The sequence below is a fragment of the Fistularia commersonii genome, chromosome 16, assembly GCF_037954325.1.
Source record: "Fistularia commersonii isolate RoL2024-O1a breed Wild chromosome 16, RoL_Fcom_v1.0, whole genome shotgun sequence".
Taxonomy (NCBI): domain Eukaryota; kingdom Metazoa; phylum Chordata; class Actinopteri; order Syngnathiformes; family Fistulariidae; genus Fistularia; species Fistularia commersonii.
Genome location: NC_141299.1, coordinates 12,501,756 through 12,516,981, shown reverse-complemented (window position 1 = coordinate 12,516,981; position 15,226 = coordinate 12,501,756). Strand labels below are relative to the sequence as shown.

Sequence of the window (15,226 nt, the reverse complement as noted above, 5' to 3'; positions counted from 1 at the left end):
TTATAAGAATGGAGCATTTGCACGAGCAGCACATGAAAGGGTTTGCAAAACATTCAACGGACAGAGATACACGAGGCCTTACAAACCCTCGCCACAGCATTGTTCTCTCCAGATGCGCAAGCAATTAACATCTAGAAATGTTCTTGTCTGAACAGTGGTTTAATATATAGTAAACAAACATGTCTATCCTGTGGATTGGGTCGCCTCCAGACATGTCCTATCCTGTTAATCCTTTTACGATGATACCCCAAAATAACTGCATGTGGACGTCATTGAGATCACTGTGTTCTCGGCTGCATTATGTCAAACGTTACCCAAAGAGGGGGACGCTTGTTTGTATTTTTGCTTCACATTTTAAGCCCTCAATATTGCACTGATACTTGAGCATTCTGTGGCTATTCAGCCTCCAGAATATTGGACACCACCCCTATTTGCCAGATATCTTACACAGTACTTGACACCTGTCAGTATCAGTGAGCAGAAAAGTAACATGCAGCTTGTGAAAGGCTAAGGTGCATCGCAGCTGGGGATCTGAAATCAAAAGTTGTGTAAGACTTAAATATTTTGGCAAGAATTGTGTGTTAAGAGGTTTAGTTCCTATTGACGCAACTTTAAAAAAAGAAAAAAAAAAACTGTGTTTGCATGTCTTGAATTCCCGCTCCCTGGCGTGCAGTGTCCGGCAACCTCCTCCAGGCTGCAACCAATGTCCACCAAAGGCTACCAGTGACATTAAATGCTTTTGGGTAGGTCATTGTGTTTCTCCATGTAATATGATTTCCTGAGAAACTGAATTGCTACCTTAAGATGGACTGTATATCTTTGTTCGTACGTCCATGCATTAATATAAAATTTACTACTCAACAGGTTTTGTGAGTAAGTGGAAGCATGAACCTGATGCCACTTCCGTGGAGCAGCGCATTATCAGTGAATGTGCACTTTCAGGCCATGAATGTGGGAGCAGCTGAATGGAATGGAGCTGTCATTCATCACCAGGTACGTCCAGTTGTGACAAGTTAGACTTTTCTAAACTACGGCCCTACTAAAGAGATAAAAATTACTTCCTCCTGACTGGCAGCTAGTGTTTAGAGGCACTGCAGACTAGAGAACGGGAAAAGTATATGCAAATATGTCTGATCGCATATTGCTTAAGATATTAATGGGATATAGCTGACAGTTGTTTCTTTTTGTAATTGTAATACAAGGTGCCAGCCAAAAGAGTGCACCATCACCCAGTGATATACGGTCCATCTACAAAGCATTTGCTTTTCCACATTAGGCTCAATTTCAACATAAAGTACTCATTCTGTGTGTTGTGAAATGTTTCTCTCTCATCTCCCTTGCGGTCAGAAATGTCTCTCAGCCTGCATTTAACACAGAGGAACTTTCAATCCTTTCCCAATTTTTTTTTCCTACAAATTCATAAAGGCACAACAACAATGGCAGCATTCTCTTTCCAAACTCCATGCCCTGCTGATGCTGCAGCTGAAAGTGTTGCTATCATCTATGCAAACTTCTTGGTTTAGGACAGTTTTTGTGCACCACCTCATCCTTTTGACAGCTGGTTCTTTTTCAGACATTCAATAGCCTCCTCTTCTGATGTTTTGCACTATTAAAATCTGCATCTCTCACCATGAGACTTACTTATAAAGATATAAAATGCCAGATTATAGAAGAATATGGAGAATATTAAAGAATGGTCTGCTATTTTCTATTTTGCATCAATGGGACAAGAGTGGGGCATAGAAAGAAAGAATAAAGAAAATATCCACAAAAGCATTTGCCTACCCAGACCATACCCAGTGCCAAGCTAGTCCTGCCCTTTATGCTCTGCCAAAAGGAAGTATGATGGAAAAAAAAAAAAAATCAAGTTTGAAAGGCCCCTGGATACACCCCTTGTTTCTGAGAGAAAGGAAGCTGTGATGCTCAGTGTGCAGAATGCTGGGAATTGTTAGAAACATCAGGTCAAATCTCACAGGAGTTCTTTGGCATTGGAAGCGTCAAGATGTTGACAATGAATCACACATGGTATCATGGTACCAACAACAAAATATTAATAGTAAAGTGCATTTTAGGTTATGGGAGCCCCCCAACCCCTCAAAAAATGACCGGGGGCAATGAAAGGTCCGATTATCACGGTCCCTTCTACTCGTCTGATTTGGCTACAGAGATCCAATACAAAACAAGGAGGTCAAGGAGTTCAGTAAAGTCAAGGGAATTCAGTTTCCTCAGAAAACAATCAAGAACATATTTAAAAAAAAAAAAAAAAAAGAAAGCAAAAAAAAAAGGCATTTCACATTTAATAACCCTGCAAACACCAAGAGCTTAACTTGCGAGAGGAAATTAGTTTTGCCTGCTGATTTTTGATAAAGTCTGCAGCTTCTTCTCTCTTTTGGAGGGTCACTTTAGGTAACGTGCTTCCATGTGTATACGCTAAAATTGCTTAATTTCCATCAATGACATTGAGATCCTATCTCTGATGTTTAAATTGTTTAAATTCCACAGACATAAACTACAGATATGTGTGTGTAAAGACCCATTATGCTAGGATACGCAATTTGTTGACAATGACGTCTCTGACCAAACCCTTGGCCAAGTACTCCCATCTCTGAGGAGCCAAGCATTGACCCAAATAAAGAATTTCTTCTTTTGCCAAAACATAGACCATTTTTAAAACACTTTATTCATGGCCTTTATAGATTTCCTTCAATATGGCCTCTTCACTGTCCAAATTTTGCTCTGCAAAGTGAATTTAGAAATCACTCGGACCATCAGGAGTGTAGATTTGTCTTCATGATAAATTGTCATGATCTCTGAAGGAGTAAAACTGTTGATCCCCTGACCTTTCGCCTTATGAATGAACCAGAATCAGTATGTGTGTGATGTTTAGAATTACAATGTGACAATAGCTCTGACCCCTATCTATGAAGGACAGATGATTCATTCTTTCTCACAGCTTATGGTAGATAGATCAGAAAAGTATGACTGGAAAGGGAGTATTCTGTAATATGCAACATATCATGATGAGCAGACCTCTGCATATCTCATCAATATAAATTTCCTTATAAATTCACAAAACTCTGAAGCTAGATTATTTAATGTTTTTTTCTGAGCAGGGTAGAAAGTGTGAAGCTGAGGTTTTCCTGATATTGTTAACTGCCCATCTGGCTCCACTGCGGCCTATAAACTCAGAGCAAGGACTTCCTCGGAAAAAAACTGAGTCATAGCTATAATTTGAAACCAGACAATGGAGGGGTGTTCTATGTAGCACACTCAAACACATTACAATGTGCATCATTAAAGAGTAATGGAGGGACAGAAAATCGTCCGCTTCGGGCAAAGTCGGGAACTGTGACTTAGATTGCTGCAAAATATTTTCATTTAAGCTTATTGCAGGAAAGGGTGGACACAGATCCAATCTAAGAGACAAATTTAGAGTGTTTACGAACTGGCATCCCCCTCACCAAATATGGTCAAATCATTTGGTAATTGTCTGGGTAAAATGAAGACACTGTGGGTTCACATAAACACAAGTAATTACAGGGGCCGAATGACAATTGAGCATATTAACCTTTACTTATTTGGGTGAAAGACCCCACAAATTGATATTTTTCCATTATTCTATTGTTATTTTACTGTTCCAGTCATGTAAGATGTGTTTTAATCTCACGTTATGACTGATATGAAGTGCTTCAAGCTCATTTGTAAAATTATCACGTGCTGAATATTTCTGTTTCGTTGTTTTTGATGTCTGTTAAATCTGGTTTGAATCTGGTTTGAAATACTTTTCAATAGACTGAAGAAGCCTCTCGGATGAAAGGTGAAACAGCGAAGGGATGAAAGCGGTGAAGAAATTTAAGTCCAGTTGCCAAGAAAAGAAGATTTCAATGAGAACTTTTCAATATATTTCGGTAATGGATGCATATTTTTTTCAGTGTTGTTTCTGGTGGCAGCTGGGAGGGATTCACAGCTCACTTGACAAACCCACCATCCATCACATGACCAATCATGTGACCTTCCAAGCTCATGCGTAAAAATCCAGAGCTTTCTAAAGACGTCTGCTGACTTTACCACTGAAAGATTGTTGTATTACGTATAAAAGACACATTGTGTTGTGATTGACACTTGTAGAATCGTCTGTAAATCTTGTCCAATCTGACAAACAGTAAATTTCAGTATTGTGACTTGTATCTCCGCTGCACATCACTGTGCAATGACAGAAAGTGGGGACATGATACTATCTTTTCAATATTTATCACAGGTTAAGATGAATTCAGGGAAAAGTAGATATTGTCACTTACTGATTGATAAATTTGCCTAAACAAGTAATGGTTATTGTTTCATCTGATTTTTGTTCATTTTTATCTTATTGTTTCAGTTTATCTCAGGTGGTATTTAGACCTCACATAGGAAAGGTTGTATTCCTTATTCAGTAACTAACTGTGATATGTAGCAAATGGAAAAATAACAAATATTTCTATTTGTGTTAGTAAAAGAAAATAATACCCTGTTATTATCTTCAGTGACAGAGATGCACAAAAAATAATGAATATGAAAATAAAATGTGTACTGTATCCAATAGTTTTTTGGGGACTTCTTAAATTTATGCTCCAACCGCATAACTGATGTCACAAATTCTGCAGTAAGGACTGACTCTTAAAGTCTCCTTCTTGGATTCTTTCACACATTAGTTTACACAGAGATGTTCAAATATGAAACAACTGGAGCAAGAAGGAAAAAATATACATCACATTCTTGATTGGAGGATGATTTTAAGAGCTTATATCACCTCCACAGACTTGCAGAATAAAGGCTTTATTCCCACTTATGGTTATAAAGCAACGAGTGGGGAACATAGTATGTGGTGGCTGTATCAAAACATTTGATAATCTGGTTCATCTTCAAAACTACTCTCATAATCCATGACATTCCCAGTGTGGACTTCTCACACCAACTAACTTCATGTCGTCTTCCACTCCGTCTGTAAATCTCCTCTGGTCTTTCTTGAGACCACCTGCCATGCAGTTTTAACCTCAGCATACTTCACCTAATATATTCCCTATCTTTCCTCTACATGTCCAAATCATCTCAGTCAGACTTGGATGCAAGAACATCTAACTCGCTCCAACCCCACTTCTTGTCTTTTCCTCAATGCCACTGTTTCGAAACCATGTAGCATCACCAATCTCACCACCGTCTTGTAGACATTTCACCGGCTCATCTGCATGCATGTCTCATTACCCACGTCCAAATCAGCAAAAACACACATGTCTAAGATTATTTGTTATTATCATACTCGGTTTTGTTGAGTTTTTTTGTTGCTTTTTTTTTCTTTTTTTCCTCTATTTTTCTTTCTTTGTTTTCTTTTATTTATTTATTTGCTTGTTTGTTTGTTTGTTTGTTTTGTTTTATTTTTTATTTTTCATTTTTTTTGTATTGCATCAAACCTCAGTGAAATTATAGGTGAAATCCTGCCCCGGAAAAAAAAAAAAAAGTGATATTGGAGGGATGACGTTCCCATCCTCTTCGTCAGGTGGAGGGAGAGAGACCTCTCACTCCTGCGTCAGCGGGAAGCGACTATAAATAGAGGGCGCAAGTCCAGAACCCTGGACTAGGCAGCAGCAGGGAAACTTAATTCAGATCAGACCTCTATTGAATTCATCTTTATACTTTTTGGCTTGCCAAAGCTTTTATAAACTTGCGTTTTTAGTGTTTTGATTGTCTTTTCCTGTGAGTCCTCCGGCTGGGCAGACGGTATGGCCAGCTCCGGTCTGCAGCTCCTCGGGTTCTTCCTCGCCCTGGTGGGTCTGGCTGCCACGGTGGCCGCGACTTTCATGGTTGAGTGGAAGAGGCTGTCTCAGGGCAAGGCGCACCGGATCTACGAGGGCTTGTGGATGAGCTGCAGCGGCAACGAGAGGACCACCTGTGAATTCCACGAGTCTCTGCTCAAACTACCGTGTAAGTTTCTCGCAGCTCCAGAAACAGCTCAAGCTGCTCTTCACCCAGTGGGACCTCATCTGACTGAGTGCCGTTCACTTTGCATCCATTTATTATTTTCTGAGAAATTGTTCCCATTGTTGAGTGTGCAGTATTTCCAGGATCTAAGCAATTATCGCTCAGAAATCGCATGTCTGATAGCTTCATTTTTGCTGCCCTCTCCAGCTGAGGTCCAGGCCACCAGGGCGGTGATGCTGCTCAGCATCTTCCTCTCCTCCGTGGCACTGATGGTCTCCACGGTGGGGATGAAGTGCACCCGCTTCATGGACGGCAAGGACAGGAACAAATCCACCGTGGCCATGATCGGAGGGCTGATGTTCATGGTGTCAGGTGTGTTCGGCCTTTCACATTGTCAAAAGATGTTATTGTGGATCCGATCGACCAAGGTGTGACACGTCATATAACTGATAAGTGTATTATATTCCCGTTAAAAGCTTTTGATGGAAATTCTCTGTATTCCTACTGAGTAGCTGAGGTTGACAAAACTAGCTCTTAAAAAGCAGAAATGGAACTCTCCTATTACCATTCATGAAGTTGCTTTTAAGATATTTAAAAGAAAAATGTATATCACCTTGGAAAATAATCAGAGGTATTTTTGTTTTGTCTAGGTTTGCTGGCTCTCATCATAATCTCCTGGTATGTCAAAACGATTGTTCAGAACTTCAATGAATCCCATCGTCTGCAAAGGTACACTCAACACACGCACGCACACACACACACACACTCAAAGGTGTCATAAGGTTACTTTATTATTCCATAACTTGTGTGTGACTCAAACATACTGAGAGAAAAATGATTTTTCTCCACAGCTTTGAGTTCGGAAAGGCGGTGTTTGTCAGTGGGGCCGGAGCCCTCCTCACGATGGCCGGCGGAGCTTTTCTAAGTTGTCAAAGATGCTCGAGGTCAACAGAATCTCAATCCATAAGCTCCAACCATCTCATTCCCAACACCAAAAACTATGTCTAGTGGAGGAGAGTGAACGTGGGGGCTAACGGGGACAATCGGACAATGCTGCGTTGCTGAGATCATAAAAAAAAAACTTCTGCTGCACTTGTAAAAAAGCACTTCCTGTACCTTACTTATTACTGGATGAGGATCACACTCAGCACCAGGCGGTGTTGAATATGCATGACTGTGCCTCGGGATCCAGCTATGATTGGTAATTTATATATTTTAATTGATTTAATTGAAAAAATTGAAAGAACAAGCTATTTAATTTTTCCTTACATTTTCCTGATAAGAAATGTGCCTTCTTTCCATACATTATCCCTTATCTGGCTGGCTATCTTCAGTGAAATGAATACATTTTTTTTCCAAGTGCATGTTAATTTTCAATTGTTTACATACGAAGAATTTGGTTTATGATTCAGAATATCAATAGTCTCTTTTTTGTATACTTTGCATTTTATGTATATATGTTTGTAAGTTGTTTGAGTGCTTTCTTTTGTGAGCTCTCCATAGCATATGATGTTTTGGAAGGTTTGTAAATATTGAAAAGAAATATTAAAAATGTGTATATTGTTTTCCTCAGTGTTGCTTTCTATCTAAATTGTTGTTGTGGAGTTTTTTTTTTTATTATCATACCACTAATGTGGAAACCATACCATAAACACAGTTAATGTCTTAGAATCTGGAAAAATGGTCAAGACTAAGGATGTAAGCTAATTCAACAAAAAATGTGTTTGTTTGGGTTGAAGTGAGCATGTGTTACTCCCTTGGGGAACACAAGGCGCCAGATTTTCCGACGACACGTTTTTTTGTATACAAAAGGTTTTAGACAGTGGTATTTTAACAGCAGGCTGCTGTATTGTACGCATTTCTGTCTATTTCTATAGGATTTGCCGGCTCTGTCAAGTGCATGGATGAAAAAGATCATCTAAGTCCCTATATTTATGGGTTTTTTTTTTTTTGGTTTCTTTTATTTATTTATTTATTTTTTCAAAAGCATCACTTTAAAACCGCTTTTATTGTTTTTGTTACATAATTGTTTCCTTGATATTGAGTGCGTTTGTTTCCATTTCCTCTGAGTAACCACAGTTTCATATTGAGGTGTTTGATCTATTTGTTCAGCTCTCAGAACTGAACCACGTGACGAAGGCTTAGTCACATAATGAACTCATTTTCTCGAGTACATTTGTGAAAGTGTATAATTGCAGTTTCAGGCATTTCATTGATACAGTGTCCAAATTCAAGCAAGCTCAAGGGAATCATAAAATAATATAATGAACCGTTCTCCTTGTTCAGTATTTGTATTTTATTTTGGTTTCATTTTGTCTCTTTAAGCAAAAATTACAGTAAAACATTCCTGTTTTCCGTAGAGAGGCAGATTTCTCGGGTAAGGATATCAGCAATGCTCCAGTAATGAGGTCTTTCCTGATTCAGAGACTGTTTCCTTCCTGTCATATCAAGCTCACCATTCACACTCTGTATTTAGAGTAAATGCTATTTGTTTTGGTTTGTAATTTCGAATTGATGGGAAAATGTTTATAAGTATCATGATAAGTGACACACGGTCATTAGATTGCAATGTTTAGCTCAGTGCTGATTAAAAATACTGCAAGCATCACATCCTAACTAATGAGATTTCTTGTAAAGTAGAAGTTTACTGGAATCTCCATACAGAGTACACACGAGTGATTTCTGATCAAAGAAAATTGCCAACTCTGAGCCTATTGAATTAATCTGCCATACATTTTCATGTTTTATTTCCCTTCTCTCTAGAACATAGTGGGGTTGACATAAATATGTTTTTTGTAATCTGATTTACTTATTGAACCTCCGATAACTGAGTTTTTTCATTGTAGGGCCTTGAATGCATGTCCAAAGCCGAGCGACTGATAAATTCACGCCCCCGTCTCGTGGTCATTGTAGCTCTGTTTTTATTTCGTCAATTTGTCCTTATAGTCATATTATTCTCAGAGGTAAAAAAATATAAAAACATAATAGTAAAGTAAGAATCAGGGGGTGGAATTTGGTTTTTTTTTTGGGTTGGTTTCACTTCACAGGGTCTGGTGGTATACAGCTCGCTTAAACAGTATATGGAACAGAGCTGCTGTTAGTATTTGAATGTCCTTGTTTTTTCCGCTTTGACAAATAAAATGTCTGCCGAAAAAGACCGATCCTTTACTGCAAATGGAATCAATGGAGTGAAAAGCAGTAGCATGTTGATTTAAAAGAATGAAGTGATCTGAAAGATAAGCTGCTGTCTTTCAGGCATATGGTTACCAAAATAAAGTCAACAAATATTTAACAGATAATTCTTTAGGAGAAATATCTCATGATTAAAACTACCTCTACATAATATTCAAAACATGTAACATGGCTTTTGGGAAAACCCGTTTGGATTCTTTTGAAGGACTCAAGTAACCTTTGTTTTCTTTCTTCCACTGTGAGTGTAATGGTTGTGACAGATGTTCTATAAAGATAACATTTGTGACGATCTTAATGGGATTTTGTTTAGTCAGTCATGACAATTAGAATGAAACTCAATAATCATGACAGTAATGGAAGCGCTCTACAAAACCTCTGCAAAACATTGGGCTTATCTTTCTGGAATTACAAGATCAATATAAACATGGAAACATGGAGGGACAGATTAAATTTTACTCATACAGCCTGTCAGTGTGAGTCTTTTTGGTGAGTTTATGAAGTTGATGTTTAGCGATAACATTGTTCTTTTTTTTTCTTCTTTCAAACCACACATTGTGAACATAACTGTACCTCAAATTTAGCACCCTGGAGTCAAAGAAATACAAATATTTTTTATTTCAATATGGTTTGATGTGGCGAGGCTGTTGTGTTACAACATTAACAATTCAATATGGCATTTGTTTACACCTTAAAAAGTAACAAGCAGGCTCAAGATCCACACAAATTAATGTTTAGGAAGTATATGTAGAAAGTCTCTAATTATAGACATGTTTACAAACTAATCACGTTTTTTTTTTTTTGCAGTGATACAATGTCATGTAAGATCATAGTTCTGGTTTACAATGTAACCTTTTGGGGAGGTTTTGATGGTGTGATCACCACAGCTGATCGCTTCAATTTATTTCTTATAGTGCGAAATGGCCTTCACTTGTAAAAGACTGTGAAACAAAAATGAAAACATCAAATTACCAAGCACAAATTTATAGAAAAGCACATCCATCCCTTCTGTGTCAAGCCTAGAAAAAAAAAATATATATATTATTATTATTATTATTATTATTGGAATCAGTATTTTTGTTGTTGTTGTTGTTGTTGTTGTTGTTGTTGTTGTTGTTGTTGTTGTCATCAATATCAATCGATTTCTAGTAGTAGTAAAGGTAGTAAATACTTCCTCGGTGTCAATATGGGCTTTAAACCATAAATCTAAATCGTTACAAGCTGTCACCGACTAAAACTTACCTCTAGATGGAGACACTCTCGTGTAAATGGAAACTGCTCGTCAGTGGGATTTCAGTCAGAAATACCCCCTTTTAAAGCATCAATACGATTCTTTTAAGATTTTCAACTTCATTAAATAATGTTTCTATCGGTGAGAAAGTCGATCATTTATATTTGGAAACTTGTGGTTTTCTGGGGAAATAATGAGTTTCTCTATGTTTCAATGATTTCATATCACATTTGGTTTTTAAATTACATTTCCTTGTTTAACATTCCTTTTTAAAAAAAAATCGATTCAAACGACGTGGTTTGGATAGTTCGTGTACTTGGGTGTGACAGCTGATAAGTTTTTGTTTATATACTTTCATTTTTTTTTTTTTTTTTTGAAATTCATTTATGCAAATGTTGTGGGTGAGGGGAATTAAACTGTCAATAAAATTGATCCATCAATATGATCACTGGGCCCCTGGGGGGGTCCTTGAAGGGCCGCTGGAACTCCCACACGGTCGGGGGAGCCGCGACCGGCTCTGACCGGTCCCTTCTTTGGGGAGGGTGGGTGGGGGGTGGGGAGGAGTCACCGGAACCAGAAGCGAGGGGTCATAACAAAATGTGTGTCACCGACCAGAGAGAGATTATTTCCGCCGTCCCGAGCATCTTTGTGGCCCCAGGAGCTTTTAAATGGAGAAGGCGAGCTTGGGCTTCTTGTGTTGACTGACAAACCAGCTCGTTGCTCCTCACACTCTCAACCCGGAGCCGAGGATGGATGCAAACTTTCCACCGGTCGCCGTCTTGTCAGCGGCTCTTCTCGGCGTCCTTTTACCCCCCGCAGCCGCCGCCGCCGCCTTCCTGGAGCCCTTCGACCTTCTGTACGACGACGCGGTGCAGGCTTTCTACAAGAGCGACTACGGCGGCGTGGTGCGCCTGATGGAAGGCGCGCTGAGCAGCTGCAGGGAAGCCCGACGCACCAGAGTCCGCTGCCGGTTGATGTGCCAGGACCAGCATCCCTTCCACGCAAGTTTCTCGGACCTGCTCTTCTTCGAGGTGGTGCTCCGGAGAGCGGCGTGCATGAACTCCTGCATCGATGAAAAACTCGGCGCGCAATCCGTGCACAAAGTCAGCGAGGATGTGGTCCAGGACTTCCACCGGCGGATCCCTTATAACTACCTCCAACTGGCTTATCAGAAGGTATGGAGCTCTGTTGTTGTCCGAATCTGTGGTAAATCCAGCTGCTGCTGCTGCTGCTGCTGCTGCTGCTGCCCAGCAACGCGATGCAGATGGGATGGAGGCTGGACAGAAACCCCCTGTGTCAGAATAAATGGATCCGCGAGAGATCACCATGATCCCCGGACACCACTCATATCCCTGTAGATTTTGGCATTAGACACTTTTAAACACCTTAATTCAATGTAAAAGTCTGAAAATATATCTGTAAATGCTATGCCTTTCACAATTCTCAATACTCCCCTATATAGTCCGCAGATGTCAAAATCATCTGAATACAGACAAAAGTACTGGTTTCTGGGTATTATTTGCCAATTTGTCAGAAAATGGGTCCAGACATTAATATAATAGATCTGAATAACAGACACTTTGTTTGTTTGTTTTCAGAAATGGTACAGTCGTGCCATCTTTGCCTATTTGTTTTGATGATGGACTAAATGTTGATGTTACATCACAAAATCATCACAAAAAAAAAACCACAAGTAATATTAAAATAGCACATAGCTAAGCTTCGCTGGTCAATTAAAAAAGGTCCTGCTCGAAACCGGAATAGTTAAAGCAACACAGAGTCTTGAAACACTTAGAATATTTCTTTCAAGATTTCCAACTCACAGAGTCACATTGACCCTCACTTTCATTTTTTTCCCCAACTTGCATTGTTCTTTCTGCCGACTGGCTCAAAGAAATGTAAGGTCTCCTCGGTCATTTTCCTCTGCTTTTTCGTTTTGCGCCCTTTCCGACTTCTCCTAAATGATGCGTGGAACAGACCTCACCGAGAGGAAGAGTAAACAAAGTCTTCGTGCACAGGTGTTTTTTCTTTTCTTGTTTTTTTTTTTTCTGCGTGGCTGCAACAGCTCCAAACAGCCTCTTGTCTCTGACAGCCTCACATCTGAAATTGAGCTTATTTGCTCTACACTCCTACAAATTTCCAGAACAGTGTGTCCCAGGAGGTCCATATTTTGGCTGGGATGTTGTTGATGGCCAGGCGTGGGAACAAACCAAGACTGAGATAACACAAGAGAGAAAGGATACAAATAATTCCTATTTCAGACTTTGTGATCATGTAAATCCTCTCCGTCCCACAGGAGCAGCTCACTTTGATATCTTCATTTTAAAATGCTCATCTGGCATCAGTTTGATGTTTTGTATCACAGACACAAATCTGACAATCGCCTTTTAAGAAAAGCGCAGCGTGATAATAAGGGGGAAAAAAACTGACCTTGGGGTCAGTGGTGGCGTGTTAATATCTTCATCAGTTAAACGGTTGCGGGCTCAGATGTGAAACACACACCAGCTTTTCATATGAATCCAGACCCCGTCAGGTTCCACCGTCTGCAGACTGACCAGCTCCAAATTTCCGGGTGATGACACACAGCTTCCATCGCACAGACTTGTCGGGATGTTAAAAAGCTCTGTTCATGTCTGTAGACAATTTTTTTTTTCTTCCTCTTTTCTGACTCAGACGGGAGAAAGAACGAGCTGGTTTATAAAGTGCTGATAATTTAACAGCTTCAAAAATATCTCTCATGCAAGTAATTATGATTTTGCCACGAAGGTGAAGGATGCGATATAGAGTTGAATATCAGCCGAGAGTCAGACTCAGACACTTAGTAAGCTGATCACAGCACCGCATCTGGTATCTGAGGCTTCTGCGCGTGTTTACGTGAGCAAGAGAACCTCACATGCATCTTAGTATTGAGGCACTTTGTGGTGCTGGAGAAAATAAATAACATTCCTTAAAGTATTTAACATTCCAATGTTGGACACCCTCCTTCTGACGGCCTGTGGCACAATGCTGCCATTGGGCCTGTTCGGAGTGCCTCCACAGTCATCAACTGTTGCTCAGGTTGCTGCGTATATCCCCAGCTCGCCCATCGTTTAGCCATCGCAAATATTTTATTTTCCTGTTGTGGTCTATTTGCTTTTCTAAAAAAAAAAAAAAAAAAATAGAAAAAAAAAGGTGGAGACGTGCCACCTTTTGCAGGTATCAAAGGGAGATTTCATTTGCTGTGAGTGGCCTCGATCCTCACGGACTCCGGTGATCTCTGCCACTGGCCACAGTTTTCACTGCAGTCACCAACTGCAGGGGGATCAAAGGGGCTCGGGGCGCCTCAGGGCAAGGAGCTCCGCTGCTCCACATCATAGCTGTATCCCTAATCTAATGGGTTTCACACTGCAACTGTTCCAAGAAAAATAAACATCAGTGACATTCATTATATCCTCACTTATTTTTCAAAGCAGGAATATTGGCATTGAAATCGCTGGTATTTGTTTTGGCCTTGAAAAATGGGGCAAATATCAGGAAATCGCATTTCAAATATTTTTTTTCTTTGTTTAAAAAAAAAGCCATTTCATGATCTTTTTTTTTTTTTTCTTAATCAGATGTCCACGTGTAGTCCCAGAGGTGTAACAGGTCACGATGACCATGCACAATTATCACTGACAAAATCCCCACTTGCGTACTTAAGAGCCAATGGCAGCTCATTGTTCACCTAAAACTTACCAACACAATAGTGTCACTTTCAGCCATTGCAGCTGTTCAGAACAAGCAGACCAAAACAACAATGGGCTTTTTGTTTTAGTGGAGCCAATAACAAACAAAAGGACGCGAGTTTGCATGGCTTACCTTGTGGCTAACACTACAGAAACCAAATATTTTCTTAAGTAAAAATACTAAGTTTAGGAAAGAGAGAAAATGTTTGTCTTGTGATTCTAACACCAAATTAAACGTCTCGACTTGGGTTTGACTTTACTATCCATAATCATTTCAACTGTGCAACTCCCTCTATGCGCTGGTCCAGTCAAACAATGTAGATCATGGGTGTCAAACTCTGGCCTGCGGGCCAAATTTGGCCCGCATTGTAATTATATTTGGCCCACAGAGCCATACCAAATGACTATTAGAGCCGGCTCGCTGGTACAGTCTACAGTGCATGTATAGCTAATTCTACAAATCCCCGAATTTTCTGCAGGCGTTTTTGCACGAAAATCCCAACAGGACCCATAAATGCCCTCTGCTCTGTGTACAGTAGTCATAGCGACTTTATGCTAATACTGGCACCTCGCTGCTTAGGCAAAAAACAGGATTTTCCATGTGTGCAATATTAAGTTATATATTGTATAGTATTAAGCTGTGCTTGTTCCATATTTAGTTTTTACGCAAAACTTGTTTGGGTCCATATGAAAAGGATTCATTGTTATATCTGGAGGAAGATTTTTTTTCAATAAATATCAATGTTGGCCCGTGACTTTGTCCCAGTTTTCAATTTTGGCCCACTGTGTATTTGAGTTTGACACCCCTGGTGTAGATGATACAGCTTTTGGCTTGGGTACAATTTGTTACACATCATGTTGACGTTAATTTTAAATTTATATTGCTCAAAATCACAAACACATTTTGTGTTTACAGGTTTTACGATCCGTACAAGGTCTGACACCCTCCGCCCTTTGAACCTTAACTAAAGTGAGACCAAACGGAAAAAAGAAAAATGCAGCTATCATGCTTGTCATCTCTTGTATGCTCATATATCCAGGCAGTCATGGTGCTCGTATTACACGACTGCCAGCGAAAAATCTCATTTTGATAATGATCCAGTTTGTCAACATGAGTTTAGAAGAATGGGATATGAATTACTGATCCAGT

The 15,226-nt window shown here is 39.7% G+C and overlaps 2 protein-coding genes and 1 long non-coding RNA gene across 3 annotated transcripts in view; all 3 read left to right on the top strand.

The window, feature by feature from the left end:
- The first annotated feature begins 486 nt into the window (after window positions 1-486).
- On the top strand, window positions 487-3,845 carry LOC147225978 (uncharacterized). The gene is made up of 3 exons (XR_015107248.1): window positions 487-743; window positions 865-993; window positions 3,793-3,845. It is a non-coding gene; the product is annotated as an uncharacterized LOC147225978 (long non-coding RNA).
- A 1,746-nt stretch (window positions 3,846-5,591) lies between these two features.
- LOC147225977 (claudin-1) lies at window positions 5,592-7,517 on the top strand. Its single transcript, XM_086161330.1, has 4 exons — window positions 5,592-5,955; window positions 6,160-6,324; window positions 6,603-6,681; window positions 6,804-7,517. Exons 1-4 carry the CDS (start codon window positions 5,754-5,756, stop codon window positions 6,958-6,960), a joined length of 603 nt encoding a protein of 200 aa, XP_086017456.1. The 5' UTR covers window positions 5,592-5,753; the 3' UTR covers window positions 6,961-7,517.
- A 3,192-nt stretch (window positions 7,518-10,709) lies between these two features.
- Window positions 10,710-15,226, top strand: part of p3h2 (prolyl 3-hydroxylase 2) — a 53,109-nt gene continuing 48,592 nt past the window's right edge. The window contains exon 1 of the mRNA XM_086161604.1: window positions 10,710-11,547. Coding sequence (XP_086017730.1) covers window positions 11,122-11,547 — 426 coding nt within the window. The 5' untranslated portion in view covers window positions 10,710-11,121. The remainder of the gene's footprint in view (window positions 11,548-15,226) is intronic.

What these genes read in the sequence shown, in the direction of transcription:
- LOC147225977 (XM_086161330.1), top strand. Translation starts at nt 5,754, where the DNA reads ATGGCCAGCTCCGGTCTGCAGCTCCTCGGGTTCTTCCTCGCCCTGGTG. An exon ending in GCTGATGTTCATGGTGTCAG is followed by an intron (nt 6,325 to 6,602) that starts GTGTGTTCGGCC and finishes TGTTTTGTCTAG; the next exon opens with GTTTGCTGGCTCTCATCATA. An exon ending in GAATCCCATCGTCTGCAAAG is followed by an intron (nt 6,682 to 6,803) that starts GTACACTCAACA and finishes TTTTCTCCACAG; the next exon opens with CTTTGAGTTCGGAAAGGCGG.